Genomic DNA, 19,799 nt, shown 5'->3' on the forward strand with positions numbered 1-19,799 from the left:
TCTGCTCACATATGGGGCCTCTCTATCACACGCCACCAGCTAAGATCTGCTTGCAAAGCGGTCAGTGTGAGATTAGTATCCCTCAGAGCGGCTGACCTTGAGTATGCTTGTTTTGGTACTGCAACAGAGATTCTTATCGGGCCTTGGCACACACACACACACATATATATATAGAACCCTCTAGGTAGACAGCAGCCATTTTAGACTTCTTAGACTGACAATAGAAAGAAGATATTTGTGTTTGTGTGACTATACCTTCACATGTAGAATGCTCCAAACAGATCGTAGCTAAATAGAATATCTCATTGAGGTTGTCATTAATTGGCCTTTATGAAAGTGAAATGCTCTCCTGGGGATTACTGCTCGAAGATCAATGGGTGTCTTTTGTAGTACTTGCTATTAGCATTCAAACCCTTGATGATTGTAAAAAAGAAAAAAAAAAAGATTGATTTGTTACCATTTAAAAAAAGCTGTGAAACTAAGCGTTTTTTCTAGAATGGCCTTGCCCATATTATACATCACCATGACTATTTTTCCATGGCTGGTGCCAATGCTAGCGCTAGTGCTATGTCATATCAAGTCTTTCAAGCTGTTGTTGTTAACTTAGAATGGTCTTAGGCTTGGGGGAATGGTGTTCATTAAAGCAGCATTGTTTTGGTCACGCGGGGGCCTTGGAACATGCTGAAAAACACATCTTGACAAATTATCACCTCCAAAAGTTGGCATGTATTAGAAAGCAATTGCTTATTTACACATCTAGCAGATACGGAGCCACATTAGCATCCATTTGATGTTGTGTTTCTGATCGTCTGATCAATGTTAGTCCAGTATTCACTCTTCTTGAAGCTCTGTTTTGGTCTCCACCGACTCCTGATGGACATATGTGGCTTTTTAGCCGCTAAATGCTATTGCCACCAATTTTCTCTGTCTGCTATTTGTTGCTGGGAAGGAAGCAAAGAGAGGGTATATCAAAGCTTTTGCACAGGAAGAAGCTGCCTACTTCTGGTAACCAGGTTGATGAGAGTAGTGACAGTGAACTTTACAGTTAGGCTTCTGGCCACAAAATGATGGGCTAAAAGACGCTACAATGCTCCGCAGAGCTGAGGTGAACAACAGAGTTGGGTAATAATCATCCGTGACCTTGTCGCTATGATCAACCCCTTTGTATAAGCTTTGTATTTTGATCCATTGTCAACAAACATATTGATTAGTGTAGCTTTAAAATGTAGTAAAAACACATATATTAAGTAAATAATGATTATGCAATTATCGTTTTAAAAAGTATTTTCCTTGTCTCGACAAATGGAGGGAACAAAATACTAATATAATGTTGTAGGGCTTGATTAATAGTTATTTGTTTTATTACTTCTGGAACAAAACCCCGACGTTCTAGTGTCACTACGTCTCTTTATCAGTTTTTTCACACTATTCATTCCACTTAACAACAGGTGCTTCACTGCTTAATTTAAAGCCTGCTCCACAAACCTGAACAACAGTAAATAGCAATCATTCAAATTAACTTGAATAATTCATGATTCGTGGTATATTTCTATGAAAGTTCAAACATATTTAGACTTTTTTGTTGTTATAGAACTCTGTCAAACAAAAAAATATGTACACTATTTGGCACCACTGCTAGTTTAAATCACATTCAGACCTTCCAATTACCAGTGCCATGCCAGTAAGCTTTTGTAAGTGGATCACAGAGACATTCATACTCTCTCAGGAACTTTCCATCTTATCGACCTGCAAGAAAGTTCCATATTTCAAGCCTTGGAAACACCCTTCACTTTTGGTTTTACTGGTCTGGTGCAAAAGCAGTTTAGGATAAGTCATACTCTGTCGTGCAGCAGTATTGTTAAAAGGCAGCAAGCCTGTCACTTATCACTTCCTCTTCATTAGCTGCAGCCCACTGCAGTTCTTTTTGCCATTGCCTAGAACCTTATTTGACCTCTGGAATAAAGCAGAAATATTTGTCTCCTGCTCATATAAACTTCGAAGGTTCAATTCACACGAGATAATTCTTCATAATGGACACAGTGTATGCCATCTGCATATTTTTTTAATGTCACAGAAAAGCATGTCGTGCTCTCCACAGTTTCTCTGCTTTCACGGAATTTGGTTTTGTTTCTTTTTGCTGTTATCACTGTGTGAGGAGTTAGGCGCGTGTGCAGCGGTCTCCTGTACACTTTTGAATGATCGCACTAACCAGTTTCACCAACTTGTCCTTGGCTGCTATGTTCCTCACTCACTTCTTTTGAGATAAGGGCAGCAGAAGATAAAGATAGAATTGCAAATATTTAAATATTCACACACCGTTTGTTTGGAATTTACTTACAGACTTAGACTTATAAGTTCTGGGAATTTACTTGTTTTATATGCCTTATAGTTAGGAAAGAGCTTTAGAACCATGGGCATGTTGCAGTTTGTGCAAATGAGATACACTGTCCAGACTGAAGGACTGAATGACTGACCAGTGGGCCTGCGCTCTACTCTGGCCAGCTTAGCTGCTATTGGTTGGGAGTGACCAGTTCCCACTCCTCAGGGGACTTCTCAGACTCCCCTTCACCTCAAGAGGCGCCTCACCTTCGGAGGATACCTCTAATCCACCAATAACTGACGGATAACCACTGACACTCATTGCTAAAATTACAAACCACTCAGACGTTTGTCACATGGTCAGGATTCTCCCTGACTTCAATACACTCTATTTCCTCCCGTTCTCTTTCCCTTTCCCGCTCCCTCTCCCTCTCCCGCTCTTTGCGCTTGGCCCGTTTCTTTTTCTTGTGTCTCTTTTTGGATGGCGGGAAGAAGGTCAGGAAGACGGGCAGAATGACAAAGCAGTGCAGCACAGTACAGCCTGCCGTGAGGAGGGAGCACTTGAACAGTGTGTAGGTCAGATTGGAAGGCACAAACACCAGGGGCATGATCCCGATCACAAAGCAGGATGCGTTCTGCAGGATGGCCGCCCCGTGCTCCTCCAGTGCCAACTTGATGCACTGCGTCCTCGTGTGCTCGTTGGCCAGCACAAAAGTGTACAGGTGTGGTGCACAGTGATCCATGGCGAAGTTGAGGGTAAAAATAAGGCACAGGATTGATATGCTGTCCATGCCAACGTTCCAGAGGGTCATCAAACCCAAGACGCCCAGCTCCACGGACGTAACTGTAAGGATGAGCCAGAAGTTCCCCAACGGGTTGATGACAAGGAAAAAAGTGAGGATGAGGATTGTGAGTACGCTGAAGCCTGAGGTCAGGATGGGCGATATGACAGAGGAGCTGTAGCGGTCCATGAACACAAATGTGGGATTGAAGGCAATGAACTTGATGCTGTTGATCAGCATCAATGGACGAAGCTTTTCCAGAAGCTCCACCACCTCCTCTCGCTTCTTCTCCGTCGTCCGTGCCACCAGGTACATCCGCGAGGCGATAATGTCGTACTCATCAGTCTCGCGGTTCTTTGAGAATATGATGTCCTCAGTGAAGTGCTGGTACTCCGGGCTGCGAAGGAAGGAGCCCTTGAGGATGGTGATGAAGTCACTCTTGGTCGACGCGCTCACGTTCACCACCCGCAGGTAGTGGAAAAAGTTGTCCATCCAAGAGATCTTGTTGAAGCCATGGCTCAGGGTCTTCAGGTGCTCCTGCACCGTGGAGTTCCAGTACTCGATGGGCTCATAAATATAGAACCCAATCACGGGACTGTAGTTACTGAAGTATTTCTGCTGGGTCAGAGCGTACGAAACACTCGGAGAGTTACTAGCTAGCAGGTTCACTATATTTGATCCATCACTGATCTGTAAACATCCCATGAATGAAAAAGAGGCGTAGATGAGATAAAGAATGACCACAAAGGGCTTGACATAGGTGTTGGTAATCCATTCTGTGTAGTGCTCACGCAGGAAGTGCTGGATGAAGTGATTCTGGTAGGGGACGCTGTCGTGGTGTGTGGACAAGTCATGGCCATCACTCATCATGGTTTTGAACCATGTGGGCTGGCGGTCCAGGTACTCCACTGATGGGATTTTACAACAGAAAACACTGTGGTAGCGGTTTTGCTCCAGCTGTCCGGCAAACACCAGGCAGGAGCCGTAGAAAGAGAAAACGTAGAAGTAGTTGACGAGGATGGCAACGCACATGCTCTGGCAGAAAATTTTCACCGACTCAATGTTGGTGAAAGGGCTAGCTCCCATGCCAAAGGTGATGATGTAGAGGGAGCTGGTCATGGTGTAGCACACCATCACATCAGCAAAAGCGTCTGCCACACGCTCCTTGAAGGGCAGGTTTTCCCTCGTTCTCCTCCAGCCTGCCAGCAGCTCGAACACCCCTTTGGTTCCATGGCCTAGAAGCAAAGAGAGAGAACTCAGTGAGGATTCTGTTTGCATTGATGTAGGAGCACTGTGTACATCAAACATGACACAGTCTAGAAAATTGTTCTCTTTGCACTATACAATTATTTCAGAGGGATTTATGGTGCCACTGAGTAATAGCATTATCAGAATACACCATATCTGAATTACAAAACATGATTTTATCAAGCAGCATCAACAGATATAAAATATATATGGCATGATTCAAATCAGTGAAACATTTGGAAGAAATTCTTTCAATTTCATCTTTAAACTACTTTGCCACCATAACAACAACTTCATAACAACATCTTCAGATGCCATGCTTTAACCAAAAACTAATAAAATGATTTAAATAAAGCAAAGAAAAAAATAATTTTGGTTAATTTTGGATTTGACATCTGGGGCACCATGTTGTGAAGGATGAAGCAATTTAAATTTGTCGTCATAATATAAACCTGTAGCATTGTTATAGCATCCTGTGTTTCTATCTTGAGGAACATTGAGAACATTTTCAGAAAAAGTTGAAATGGGAATACAGATTTTACGAGTCCTCAAATCCATGATATTTGTTCGAACCTTGTTGGCATGTACATCAGACTACTCAAGTACTCGTATATAAAATTAATGTCAAATGTCAAAGTTCAGAGGGCCCCGAGGTCAACAAGCTGCCATGACAATTTACTAGAGCGTTTTTATAAAAGCCGTTAAAATGTCAGGGTATCTGCCGATCTTAGCCGTCAAATGTGGCCCCTAGTGGCCACCATGACCAGTTCACTCTTCAATACACAAGTGCAAAAAAGAATAGACAATGCACGGATGTATTGGGATGATTTTCACCATGTACCAGCAAAGCTGCTGAATGGTTTTGGTGTGACAAGACAGATTAAAAATTAAATTTTAATTTGAACATCCTTGGTTAGACTCCTAATACAGACACAGGTTTTTATTTTCTCTCCATATCTGAGATAGAGTTAAACAGTCCTCTCTGCCATGCACCAGTAAGCAGCGTCCAAATTTGTCTGCAGCAGGCCCATTCATGTGAGTCAAATTTGTGGGATTTTCACCAGTCGAAAAATATAGACATGAATACACAACGTTCAAAAGCATGTGCTCCATAGTGCAAAATCTCCCACACAGGAACACCCGCCTGCCCACGCACACTGTTCATTTATTTGTGAAATGCCTGAGCTGCATTTCTGATGAGGGGGTAACTGCTGCGAGGGACTGTGCTATAAATTTATGAACGCCAGAATCAATTTCCCCCGTCATGTAAAGTGAACACTGGATTTGGACCTTGCATATGTTTCTTGGTCAAAATGTAAAGATTTAAAATATTATTTTTAAATCTAGCAGGTGAGAGGGATTGCAACACTTGACAGCATTGTAAATTTCCCCTCGTCTGATATATAGAGAAAAAAAAGTGAATTAACTAGAAAGGATTAGGCCTTTGTAATGAGCTGGCTAGATGGCTTTTCCCGCTTTTAGTTTTATTAAGCTGTGCGGCAAGTCTATTAGTTAATGTCAGTTGGTTTAGAGGGTGATGAGAGAAAGGAAATCCATGTTTCTTCCAACATAAAACCCGGGGCGTCCGCATGCATACCCCTTCACCAGTTACCAAATAGGATGTTAGGTAACGTACCATTTACTAGTCATGATTGGAAAAGCTCAGGGATTTATTGCAGTGATTGATTGCTGGTAGTAGGAGCTAGGTAATAACAATGAGCCCATCTGGTAAAGTGTCCCTGATTAGTATCAATGTCTTTTTTTTATGCAATAGCTAGGACTTTGGATATACTCATTCACTTACATTGCAATATACTGTATCCATGTGTTGTATATATAACAGGTCCTTCAACACTGTATATTTTTCAGATACAGTGAAACATTTAAAAAGACATGTACAGTGATGCATACTGATTGTGCTGCAGCTGTTTATTTTCAATAACTGTTAATGTGTTGATTATTTTTGGTGGGGCTATTGTTTTGAAGCCTCGGTTTTCGGAATTTGGCCATCACCATTTTTTCTAGAGCCAGAAGTGACCATATTTGGATGAGATGGTGGAGCTGGGGAGGGATACCCATTGCTATCCTAATTGACAGGTTGCCAAACCATAAAGTATACCCTACTTTATTGTCTATTTTACTCTAAATGGGACCATAATGTCCTAAACAAACATAATGCTGTATTGAAAAAGTCTTTAACTAGCGATGTTAATCAAGTCAGAAGTAGGGTCATTTTCTCATAGACTTCTATACAATCAGATTGTTTTGCATCCAGGGAAGTTGCCCCCTAATGGCCATTGGAAAGAATGCAGGTTTAAGGTTATTCAGCACTGGCTTCACTTTTCGGACCTGGAGGTTACGTCCACCTCTTTTATACAGTCTTTGAAGTGAACTAGGGACGCCATGGCTACAGGACGCCCTGAGTTTGCGGTTAATCCCTGCATTTAAAGAAGCTGGAACATACACATTTGATTGATTTATAAAAGAGCTTGTGAATTGATTTTCTGCAAATCAAGAAACTGATTGTGGCTCTTTTACGAATATTCCATTATCAATAAATCTGTAGACATATTTTCCTCGTATGGTCTACCAAACAAGTCTGCTTTCTAGTAAAAGCAGACCTCATTTCATCAATGAGAGCGGGATATTTCACACCTGTCTTGCCTCTCTGTGATAGTAGGTTTGTCTTTGAAAGCACCATGTTCAAAAGTGAGAAGAATCCCAATTAGAGGGGATGAGAGAAAACCGAAAGAGTGCAAGCAAAGATCAAAATCAGCAACAAGCTCGCTGGGGTATTATGTATTCACACCCATGTCAGTAAGACAGATGCTCTGCTGGGCAACTCAGCAACGAGAACAGCAAGGAAAGCACCCCACATCTCTTCATGTTTAGTGAATATAAAGTGTTGCTTTTCACACATATTTCCCTAAATCTATCAGGGAATTTTACATGATGAATTTTTCAAGCAAAGGAGTATAAATATCCTTTTTTGGGGACTCCCTAGTTTATTAAACATGACAGGTTCAAATGTGGCTGAAAGCTCCATGCTTTTCTTGACATAATGGAGACGCAGATGTAATGCAGGGGCTGATTGCACCATCTGTTTGTCAGTTCGAACCTGGCCTAGTTATAATGTATGTGTTCACTAAGTGAAGATAAACATATCACTAAAATTAAAATGGGGTGCATGATCTAACTACCTAGATATGAGTTGTTACTCAATATTATCCCCCAGTAACAATTTAGTGTAAATGTTAAATGAACCAATTGACATAACTAACATTGCTTATATATGTCCCATTTAGATGAATAATAATAATTCAATTAAATCAGGCTAATAATAATAATAATAATAAACCTACAGCTTGTGATACAAAATGTAACACCTTTAGCTGGTTGCACCAGCTATTCAGAAGTTTAAACTTATATTATAAACTTATACATAATGTCAATCTTAAATAAGTGGATATTCACGCATCACTAAATTCAAACAAGTTGCACCATTTATGGAGTTAATTCTAACTAAGTATTCACACCATCTAACTGCACGATTTAATGAGGATATGTAATAATAAATATTAATAGTAAAATTAGCAGCTTCAATGGCAACCAAACCCAGCAAGTTCAATGTACTATTTTTGCAAATGATGTAATAACTTGTATAAACTTTTATTCATTCTGCAAATAAAGGAAAAGCAAAATACCCTCAATGCGGACAGTACAAGGACTTCAATCAATGACAAAGTGAAAGAAGCAGGACAGAGAGGAGCACATGGCTGGAAGCATGACTGCCACTCAATATTAATCAGATTTAGAGAAAGCCTGACAATTCTCTCAATGCCTGAATGCTGATAGACGCAAAACTGAATGTCCAAATTTTTACTTGGGCCTCTCTGACTGTTATGAAATACGAATAGATGACGTAAGAAGAGAGGGGGTGAGGTAACACGGCAACAGAGACTGAGATAGAGATTGCATCCCTGATTATTGCAGTCATAAAACTCAACCAGTGTCCCCTAAACAATGGCACGCACATACAAACACACACATACACACACACAGTATGACTTCTCTCTAAGAACTTTATAGCCACAACTATGAGTCTGCAGGGGAGACCAAACTCTCATTTGCTATTGCTCTCGCCATCTTCACCCACACACAGATGCTCTGGAACGAACACCCACATACAGACAGCAAATGAACTAGTCTGCCTCCTTTCACCTCCCTTTTTACTCCCTTTATACATGAGACTGCAGGTGGTGTAACACACTATCTGTCAGCTGCAGTGCAGGCTCACAGCTGAGTGCACTGACTTGGGATTGAGTTTAGATAATAGCAGCCTGTTATCAGCAATGTCAACCTGCAAAAACAATCAAAATCGGCTTTACAGGCTGAGTGTGGCATTGAGGACAATGAGATCATGTCCTCAGTATTTTGTCTGGAAATGGGTTTAGCATCTGTGAAGCATCATTATAACATTCAAGAACTAGAAATTAAAATCTACACTCTCAATAAAAATAAAATAAAATAAAGCTCCGGGCAGTCTAAGACAAAGTGTATAATGTTGTTAAATCTACCCTTTCAAAGGCTATATTGGCATCAGCTATGTGGCTCTAGATTGGACTATTTCTTGCCAAACCTCTGTTTCGGTTGGTGATGCCCCATCCTCAAATAGTCATCTCTCTTGTGAGGTCCCACAGGGGTCAATCCTGGGTTCCCTGTTATTCTCTATCTCATTAGCCTTGTTTCCATTCAATTGTGAAGTGATTTTTTTTTAGCAAACTTTTGAAATTTAACAGCGTAGCCATCAACTGGTTTTGAGCGAATAGTAGACAACAGAGTAGTTTGGACAGAAGTTGGAGCTTTAGGCTACGCATGGCTGTAACCCGCCAATAAAACAAAAGAGGTTGCCTTGGCCATTCAATCCATGTACAATAGAAAATGTTGAGGTCTTAAGAAATTTCTACAAATTTTACTGTTTGTCATGTCTGCTTGTATATGAGATGTTTCATGCCGAATGGCGATGAAGACAAGCAATCACAAGTTATGGGAATACTCAGGAAGACAGCAAAAGTAGGAATAGCTTATCGGTAATGTGAGATAAATGTTTTTTTTGGACAAAGGCGTTGCGATGTCCTACTTGAAAACGTTTTCAACAAAGGCAAAATCCCACCTTGAGTGAGTGTAAAATTGTTTTCCGCAAGTGAGGATGTTTTTATTGAATTTTGCTGTGTCCATGCAGCTATTCTAAAGGGATACTTCAAAGTGTGCATTAAAAAACGGTGAATGGAAACACAAGATAAAATCTTTCAGCGACAGTTGTCATGGCAGCCGGCAGTAAACAAAAATGAGAAATCTGCTTTTGTCTCCCTCTGTCTGAAACCAAGGGCATATTCCCAAATTACTATGAATTTGGAGTGTTAAATCTGAAAATTGGTACACTAAGCAACACTAACTGAAATGCGTGGGGTTTACCAAGGTCATGTGTATTTCCCAATGAAGCGTTGCGATCCTCTCATTGTGCAGCTCTTGAGACGGTCATGCTTTTATCTCCTCCTGGCTAGACCATTGTTACTCAGTGTATTCAAGTATAAGCAAGTTCTTATACTTACGACCTCAGTATTTCTGAAAATCTGGCTATGACCTTGGCTGTTTTTTTTTTCAGTATGGTCATTTTATTCTGGCAATTATCCGACCATAATTACCGATTTAGCCGGTGATAGCCTTTGCTCATTTTTATCTGCTGCACTGATGAACTTGTGCAGCAGATAAACGGGCGGCTGTGGCGTAGTGGAGAGCAAGGTAGTTCTCCAATCAGAGGGTCGGTGGTTCGATACCCGGCTTCGGCAGTCGATGTGTCCTTGGGCAAGACACTTAACCCCAAGTTGCTCCTGAAGGCTTGCCATCGGTGTGGACTGGATGATGAATGTTAGTTAGAGTCTGATGGTGGCACCTTGATGGTAGCCTGTCATCAGTGTGTGAATGGGTGAATGATATGTAATATACTACTGACTGTAAGTCGCTTTGGATAAAAGCGTCTGCTAAATGACTGTAATGTAATGTAAATGTAATGTACACCAAGTGAGCAGCTGCAGAGCATCTGTACACCCTTCTGCAACCTTTTACTGAGTCACCTATTCCCCTCCCTCCTCTAATGGGGGACAACCTGTGCTGTCTGCCAGCCACTACAGCAGCGTGTCTGGAAGCAGAGATGGATAAAGAGGGAAGATGGGTAAAGGATGAAGAGGCAAGGGGGGTCGTATCTCAGGCCTCCCCCAGATGCAGGTTCATCCCAGAATGGATTGTAAGAGGGCAGTTTGTCACTGGCTATCTTGCAGACTATTTTCTACTGTGAGGAGAGGCAGGGGAGAAAAAATAAAAAAAGCCTGACCATGTTGCTCCCATAATGGAGGCTCGGCCTGCATTTGCCGCCCTCCTTTCCTCCACTGGCCCGCACCGGAAAAAGCCACCAAGTCATTAAACTACATTACTGCTCTAAGACTGCTGCGGCACGCGGACCCTCGCAACACATCCATCACATGGCGAGAGAGTGTGAGGAGGAACTCGGTGCTCCAAATCAATACTTGCCTCAAAAACTCATAAACGGGGTCCTCCAATCAGGACGACTTTGAGCTGCTCCTGAGCTGCCTGAAACGGCTCCATTGAATTCTCTCCTTCACCTCCGTAACTTTATGAGGTCACAATGTTACAGAAGTGACGTAAAACTCCTTCTGGTTAGTTTGGCCCCACGCCCCCTCAAACAACAAAACGATTGAATTCTCTCCTTCAGACGGAGCTGGAGCTCCGGAGGAAGAGTTTTTTTAAATGTGAAACGTTGACCAATCACAACAGAGCGGGCTAGCTGACCAATCAGGGCAGACTTTGCTTTCTGGAGGGAGGAGCAATCGCTACAACGGAGCATTTCAGAGAGAGGGTGAGAAGAGGTGCTGCAGGACAGCCAGGATGAGAAAAACAAGGCGGATTATGAGTATTATCGTATGTAAACATGTTGTAACTGTATCTTGAGATAAAAATATGCACCTGGAAAATAGCATAATAGGGCCTGTTTCACATTTGTAACCCAGTTTGCAGGAGCCTTAACATTTAGATGCACCTGATACTAGCTCACTGCTATTAATATTACTAGCTTCACCTTAGACAACATTGAAATTACCATGAAGCGTGTTAAAAATCCAACACTCGCGTACTCAGAAATATGTGGGGTTTAGGAGTCCCTTCACTGCAGAATGATTGCAAGCCATATCAAATTTAATTTTGCACCAAAAATACAAATTCTGTACTGCTCTGCTTTTGATAACTGCATGATTGCCTTTCCTCTATCTATAAGATATTGGACACACTCGCCCACATACACTCACATTCACTATTTTGGCAGCAACGCTGTCCTGGATTTTGAGTAGGAGTCTGGCTAGGTTTGGCCCCAGGGTGTGAAACAGCAAATTTGGTAATTTGCATGTTCAAGCTCTCCCCTTCTGGGAGAAAAAAGTATGTTGCTACTTCTTTTTCTGCAGTCAAACATGGCATTCAGATCTATGTGCTGTTTTCTTTGTCCTTTCCAGCAGGGAGTTTTACAGTAAAAATCAAATAAAGTGCACCAAATGTAAGTGTAGTTTATTAACGTAGGTTCTCTTTCTGTTGAATACATGCAATGTTGACACCAAGCTGAGTGATTCTTTTTTAATCTTTAGTTGAGTGAGTTGCCTGGATACGTGTATGCACGTCTCCATTTATTTATAGGCTTTTGTCTGTATCCATCTGCTGATGCCACTTCCATAGCTTGCCATTTTTAACACACAACAATAAAGCTTTGTCAAATAGTGTCAGGTCACCAGCTTGTCACATGTTTCCCCCTGACTCTGGCAGAAAAGGTCTCTTACATCAGATCCTGAGAGCTAATTAATTCCCTGGAGACGCTGATGACACATTGCAGAGTGTCAGAGTATGCTACGGTATTGGGCCAAAAAAATATTGCATAAAAATATCACAATCAAATCTCCCACTCAATCGATGATGAATTTACAAAGTTTAATTTCTCTGAAGTTATTTTTTTGCCTGTTTTACTTTACCTACAAAAACACTACACAAACAGCCAATATGTTATATGCTCTGCCAATGCCTTGTCCGTCATAACTGTTGTGACTGCAATATGGTGAATAAACGTATTTGAGTGTCACAACCAGGCCGCAACCTCCTGTTCTGCAGAGTGAAGCCAATGAGGAAGTGTCATAAAACTTGATTTCTCTCTACTAACCAGCAGGGGACAACTCCTCTAGTTGCAACAAAAAAAAAAGACAAATGTATGGAAGTCTATGAGAAAATGACTCTACTTCTCACTTGATTTACTGTATGCCCTCAGTAAACATTGTAAACATGAGTTTATGGTCTCAATCTCTAGTTTCAAGTTTTCTTCAATACAGCATGATGTTCATTTAGTAAATGATGGTCCATTTATAGTCAAATAGACCATAAAGCAGGGGATGCTTTAGTGCGGAGGCTACCTTGTGATTGACAGGTTGCCGCCGCTACCAGTGCCGTACACGACTTCTCTACGTCACTTCCTTTCATCGGTAGCAAAAAAAGCCAAGATGGCAACGGCAGTATTCCAAGATGGTGACGGCGAAATCCCGAATTCAAGGCTCCATAACGGCAGTCCACAAACCCATGGGTGACATGATGATGACTTTGTCCACTTCTTATCTTCTTATCTACAGTTTATAGTCACAACCCACAAAAAAACCCTATCGCTATCAGAATTTGATGATTTTGGTCTGATAACATTTGGAAAGCTTCGAAGAGGAGTAAGATTGTATTATTTTATACCCATTGAAGTAAGCATAGGGCAAACTGGAAGTAAGCCAGCAGAGTCTCTAGTGCCAACACGCCAACACTTTTGCAAAAGTAGCTCGCAGCAGTGAGACGGACAACAAGAATTGTCAAATATAATCTATATATGTAATCAACACACAAACTATTCCTAGAAACTGTAAATTGAGCAATATTATCATTATAATAAATACAAATTGAAATAACTATCAACATAAATCAATTAAAAAAAAAAGTATTGTGATATCATTGTTGGCCATACTGTCCAGCCCTATTTCGCTGCTTGGGCTTTTGACTGAATTTAGTCTTTGTGATGCTTAAATGGAAAATGATTTATCCGATGCACGTCTCCTCTTAGAGTGCCACTCTTAACAAAACAACAGAGAGCGCTTACAGGGGGCACTTACAGTTACACCCAGCCATTCAACCAATCAAATGGCTTATTGTGTTTCAAAATTTTCCCAAGTGAGTGATATTTAACGCAACTGTCAAGCCAAACCCGGATCTATGAACACGGGTCTGAAATAACCGGAGAGAAAAACATCGCTGTCACTTTCTCGTCTTTGATGTGAAATGAGTTCACAAGCAATCAATGACATGCTGGGAGTAAAAATACCACAACGGACCAAAATACACAGTCACAGGAAGCATGATGCAAATTTAAACCATTAAATATGCAAGAGCTTACCACTCTTTGATGCTATATTTAGCGATGTTAAAGAGGGGTCCTTCCGAGACCCCACCTCCTGCTCAACGTTAAAAATGGATTAGACCCCAACACACCTACTCAGTGACTGTGATCTATAAAAGTGGCTCTCATCCCGGTCAATATTCACACACTTACAAATGGCAAGTCAGTTTGGCGGACTAGGACAAATTGGGCTACTTTTTCTTTGGGTGGCTTGTGATCATTTCAATGGTTTGGGTGGTGAAGTTAGGCTACACTCTTAGATCAGGTACTAGTAAGCTCAACGCTCAATGACTGATGATTTTGTTGACCTTCAGTTCAAAGTACAAGTTCATTACAACTAAGTCGAAACTTTAAATTTTCTTTTCAAATTATAATTTGGTCAATGCTCTCTGCTGAAGACTTTTTTTTCAGCCATAAAATTTAGAAATTATTATTTATTAGTTAAATATTGTTAGGACGAACTGGCAGAAGGACAAGACTCTGAGACAAAAGTTGCAATTACAAATCCGTCTTCTATTTCAGCACCATGGACAGCACCATGCATTTATCAGTACACAGCATAGTTAGGCTCCTGATATTTTGGAGACACGGTCAGTGGAGGGCCACATATTCTAACTTGCACAAACCTCAGTCAGATAAAGGAGCAATGAGTCAGGCAGACCAGACTTACATAGTCAACTTAGCTTTGAGGTGTATTCACTGTAGCCAGTGATTTGATTTAGCTCATATTAAGCAAGATAAAGAAGACACAATCTGCAATATTAATCCCAAAACAGCCTCTAGCTTTCATTTTGCAACTCGGCTAACTCTTAAGAAGACATTTGCAGGAGATTGAGGCTAGCAATAATTACAGTTCACATAAATGTTTACATCTTAAAGTTTATTTAGACCTGACCAAAAATGTTTCTCTTATTATTTGAGTATTGCACTCTTTTCAATGGTAATTTCAATCTCAAAATCATTGACTGTTCGGCCATCTTGACACCAAATTAAAAAAGATGTACCTAATCATTGTGTATCATCATCTCCTCCTCCAGGGCCTGAACACGAGAGTGCTGTTCTAGCATGATAAAGACCTGAAGCCATCGGCGACAGCAGTGGCCTCAAATCCCCATCACTCCCCCGACACACGTCAATGAAGAATTATACAGCAGCCCGATTAATGGCATGTAATATGTTACACTTGAAGGATCTGTAATAAGAAACTCAGCAAGGGTACCTCTAGTGTTATAATTCTACCACCATGTTACTCCATATTTGTAAATCAATAGATTACAGTTAATACTTAAGGCTAAGCTTTGAATATAAATAGCCCAGAGATGCTCTGACTTGTTTGTATCTTTGAAAGGCAGAGCATGAGAGTATAGGAGGACATGCTGCATTCAAGTGTCTACTCACTTCATTTCCATGTTACTCGTGTGTGTGTGTGTGTGTGTGTGTGTGTGTGTGTGTGTGTGTGTGTGTGTGTGTGTGTGTGTGTGTGTGTGTGTGTGTGTGTGTCTGAGAGGCACACTGAAATTTTCCTTATCCTAGCTCCTACCTGCCTGTTTGTCATGACCAGTTACATTCATGGCTATGTGGAGTAAAGAATGCTGCATGTATGTGTGTGTGTGTGTGTGTGTGTGTGTGTGTGTGTGTGTGTGTGTGTGTGTGTGTGTGTGTGTGTGTGTGTGTGTGTGTGTGTGTGTGTGTCAGCTATCTCCTGGCTCTGACAGTAACGTGAAGATCAATAGGTTCTGACGTAATGAGGAGGAGCCATGGGGGAGCTGGAGAACATCTCTCCACAGGACACGTGTATATGTCTACACATGCACATGCAGCTTGTTCGTGTGCACTGTTCATAGCTATAGCTATGAAAAACAATGCACTGCAATAGGAATATATATTCATCCAAAGTAACCGAGAACAAGGAACGATAAAGAGCAACAAACGAAGAGTGGGGAGGAGATCAGAGAAGAAAACATCAGGATTTCAACTTTAAGTTATTTCAATTATCGATCTAAAGCAGGATGGTAAAAGTAGGCGGGGTCAGCAGAGAATGACGGCATGGATAAGATGGATAAGTCCAAAGTTTAACTACTGCCCATCTCCATGACAAAATTCACAACCAGATGTGGAGTTGGTTTTGAATAAAAGAAAGCTGCATTTTAGACACTAAATAATTTTACTTAAAATGTTTTTATTCCATCACCATAGCAACATATCATCATGCATTTTTTTGCTGTCCTGCCATTCTGTCAGTCCAAAGCGTGTTTACTATTGGCCTCATTTCATGTGAATGCAGCATTATAAGTACAGTGCGTTCCATTCTATCCAGCCATTCAGTCACCCTCCAAAATTTCACCATCCCACTTGACTGTCCTCCTTATTGAGACTGTATAAAGGTGTATGAACAGAGGTAAAATTACAAGCATGTAAGAAGAGAAAAACACCACCCTGGCTGGGTCAATTGAGAGAAGGTTGCTGGCAGCTTGGCAGTTAGAAATACAATACCATGCTTTTCCTGTGATGCAAAAGGGCTGACAAATGAGGCTGTAAAGCAAATAATCTGGTGTGGTTCTACTTGGTTGTATAGCTGCTTTCTGCTGCAGCATACATTGCACTGTGTCTGATGGCCTCCACAGGGAATATGTGTTCATTTTGAGGCTTTTTTAAGAAGCAGAAGTTAGGAATAGAATGCTTTTAAAGTAAACTCTTGAGGCTTGGGAGAGACAAGTAGTACCTGAGTTGTGTTTTTAAGGGAAAAAAATAAATAACTGAAAAACACCATCTCCTACATAGCAATGATCTTATTGTGTGTTACTTAAACCAGACAAGACCGAAATACATTTGGATAATTTGATTCTGCTTGCAAAATAATGCTGCAAAATACAATTTTTATATAAATATATATATATTTTAGGTTCACTTGGTCTGTGCAAAGCAAAATAAAAGACGCATTGGTTTAATTCTGCCTGTTTTGTGTTCATACTCGCTTAATACAAATATAATGTGCGTAATCGTGTTATCTGTTAGTCACACAAGCAACAAAAATATTAACTTATTAGCAGTTTTAGTCGAGCCTGCAACATGACGTTGTTTTTTATAAATAAATGACAGACACAGCGGTACTAGAGGACAGGAGAGTTCTTGAAGTAAACATAATTATACCTCCTCTTTCCAGGAAGCATGTCCTCCTGGATTTCCCCTGAGGCCAGATCGCCATGGGAATGTGGAGAGGTGGTGCAGTCACACACTGTTATTCTTATTGTCTGCTTTGATTAAACGGTGGCTTTTCCTACCTGCCACTGCAATCACTTTTACCTGCAAGAACCTTGCATGCTCCTTATACTATAAATACAGCAACAGTCTTCCATTGAAGATGCTGTGAGGCAGAATACTGAACACTGATTGTATAATTGTAAAAAAGTGGGAACGATAAATAAAATGAGAACATGGCACTAGGAATTGGACCAGGAATACATTTTGTTTCCAGAATAAAAAAGAAAATGTGTTCCTGTTGCCCACGGCAACAACAAATTGTGGCAGAAACATGGAGAGGAGTATATTGTATGGACTCCAAATGGCTTCCAGAAATGGTGTGTTTTTTCATCTTGGTCCATATTATCATAGAGCTATATTAATTGATGTATAGACCTGGTTTATGAGTCCTCCCCTGCAGTCCTTAATTACGACCCTGAAGCTGGCATACTTCCATCATCCCAGAGTCGTTTGCGGCATGGACATCCACAGATCGATAATTAGTCATCCAGCCCTACTTATAAGAACAGGCAGGAATTCCCAGCGGGCTTTTCACCATCAGCAGAGATGGCCAACGCGTGTGACTGGCTGCGAATGTCAAGTGTCACTATTTATCTTGCCCTCACAAGACATAAAAATATCAGTCCGTAAAAACATCAAGGTCCAAAAGGAGAACACTCCCAACAGCTTGCAAATCATGCAGCAACACTGCTGTGGACATCACAGGCTCAGATACAGTAGATGTGGCAGAATACAGAGAGAGGGAGATAACTTTTCATGTAACCATCCTAAAAGAGGCTTCTCCACCCCAAACTTAACTGCCATGTATATGATTAGAAGAGCAGATCACCACCAACTGAACAGCTAAACTGTACTTTTATTTTGGCAACCTTGTACATTAATCACATGGGAACTTGTAAACCCTTTTCACAGCAGACAATTTGGCTTGCCAAAGCAGCAAAAGCAATTTCCCCATCGTAGTTGAAGTTTCTACAAGGAACTTGTTATGAAACAATCACAATGTAATACTGATGCCTTTTTATGACCTTCATAAGTAAACGAGCCCATCAGCGAGAAGATTGGCTATTTCTATATAGCTCTTCCTAATGCCTGTCATCGGGTCAGATTACCCACGATATCAGATAAAATGAATTACGGCACGCAGGTTCACCAGAAACTCCGTCAGCTCAGACTCCAGCAGGGTCTCTTACAGCAACCAGCCTGCCGCAGAAAGATCCAGATCCTACGGAGCAGAGAAGGGGAACTCCTTGAGAATTGACTTGGACTCTAGCTCAAAGATTTGATTTGGACTTGCACCTCAAAGACTAGAGACTTGACTTGGACTTGCCCCTCAAAGGCTTGAGACTTGACTTGGACTCTAGCTCAAAGACTACAGACTTGACTTGGACTCTAGCTCAAAGACTACAGACTTGACTTGGACTCTAGCTCAAAGACTACAGACTTTACTTGGACTTGCACCTCAAAGACCAGATACTTGGCTTGGAATTGCCCCTGACAAAACTTGGGAATTGACTTGGACTCGCCAAAATGACTTGCAAGTCCAAGAACCTAAAAAAACTCACTAATTAACATAGAACATCCTGGACTACGTCTTGGCTGGATGCAATGACTTCTACGCTGGTTGCCTGCGGTCTCACGGCGATCACAAAACCATTGAACTATTCTTCAAACATTTAAAACTGAAAAGATTTTGAAGGATTTCCTCCTTGGTTCCTTTGGTGGTGATATCACTTCCCAATGCACCTCTATGAAATATAAACTCAATACTGATTTTTCTTTTGGGAATGAAGGTTAGTGTGTCTGATTATGTTGGAACACATTTCTTCTTTGACTCGAAAATACAAACATACCTGCACACAGTTCAAGGCAACCATTTGAAACTATTTATGCTGAGCCAAATGTGGCAGAGGTAAAACAGATTGCATTACAGCTCGGCACCGTGGAGCACTACCAATTCCCTGTGGGATGTACAGTGGTGAGATGTTGTTGTAAATAAAATACAGCTCTGGAAGATCAATATACTGAGCTGAATGAGGCCTGTCACTGCCATCGCTTCCTCTGTGATGCTGCTGCAAATATGTTTCATGAGTCTCTTTCCTTTCCTCCTTTCCCTTCCTGTTTTTTACACTTCTAACAGCCCTCACGTATCCAGAGAGAGAAGGAAGTGACAAGCTCAGCTCAGCAGTAATTGGCCAGCTTGCAGATGACATGGCAGATAGACACATGGGAGATAGACAGGAGGGAGGCTGCTCCATATTAAACAAAAGGTCCAACCGCACGTGGTGGTACCTGCCCTGTGTAGAGTTTCTTCCTCTACATGTTTCAAAGGCCCGAGATGACATTAGCTAGATTGCTCAGAGAGAATAATGGATTAGTTTTACTAGGACGTTAAAAGAGGCTTTGATGAAACAGATAAAGGGAAACAATGACACAGCTTTACATTTAACAAGGCACGTTCAGCTTCAGAGGGAAGAGTCTTTGTATTCCCCGATGCAAACTTTTACACAGCGTGTTATTGCGTTTGTTCTTTCATTTCTGTGCGGTGCTACTTCTGTGATCCTTGTAGCATTGGTTATGGAACCTGGAATATCTAAAACAGTCAAGTACAGATGTTGGCATCAAATGTCTGGTGTAGTTTTTTGTTTTATTTGCTT

The 19,799-nt window shown here is 41.1% G+C and overlaps 1 protein-coding gene across 1 annotated transcript in view; it reads right to left on the minus strand.

The window, feature by feature from the left end:
* Positions 1 to 2,660: 2,660 nt before the first annotated feature.
* ptchd4 (patched domain containing 4) overlaps positions 2,661 to 19,799 on the minus strand; it is a 44,127-nt gene continuing 26,988 nt past the window's right edge. Inside the window, exon 3 of the mRNA XM_054618996.1 lies at positions 2,661 to 4,336. Coding sequence (XP_054474971.1) covers positions 2,661 to 4,336 — 1,676 coding nt within the window. The remainder of the gene's footprint in view (positions 4,337 to 19,799) is intronic.

This window comes from Anoplopoma fimbria, chromosome 18 (assembly GCF_027596085.1).
Source record: "Anoplopoma fimbria isolate UVic2021 breed Golden Eagle Sablefish chromosome 18, Afim_UVic_2022, whole genome shotgun sequence".
NCBI classification, from domain to species: domain Eukaryota; kingdom Metazoa; phylum Chordata; class Actinopteri; order Perciformes; family Anoplopomatidae; genus Anoplopoma; species Anoplopoma fimbria.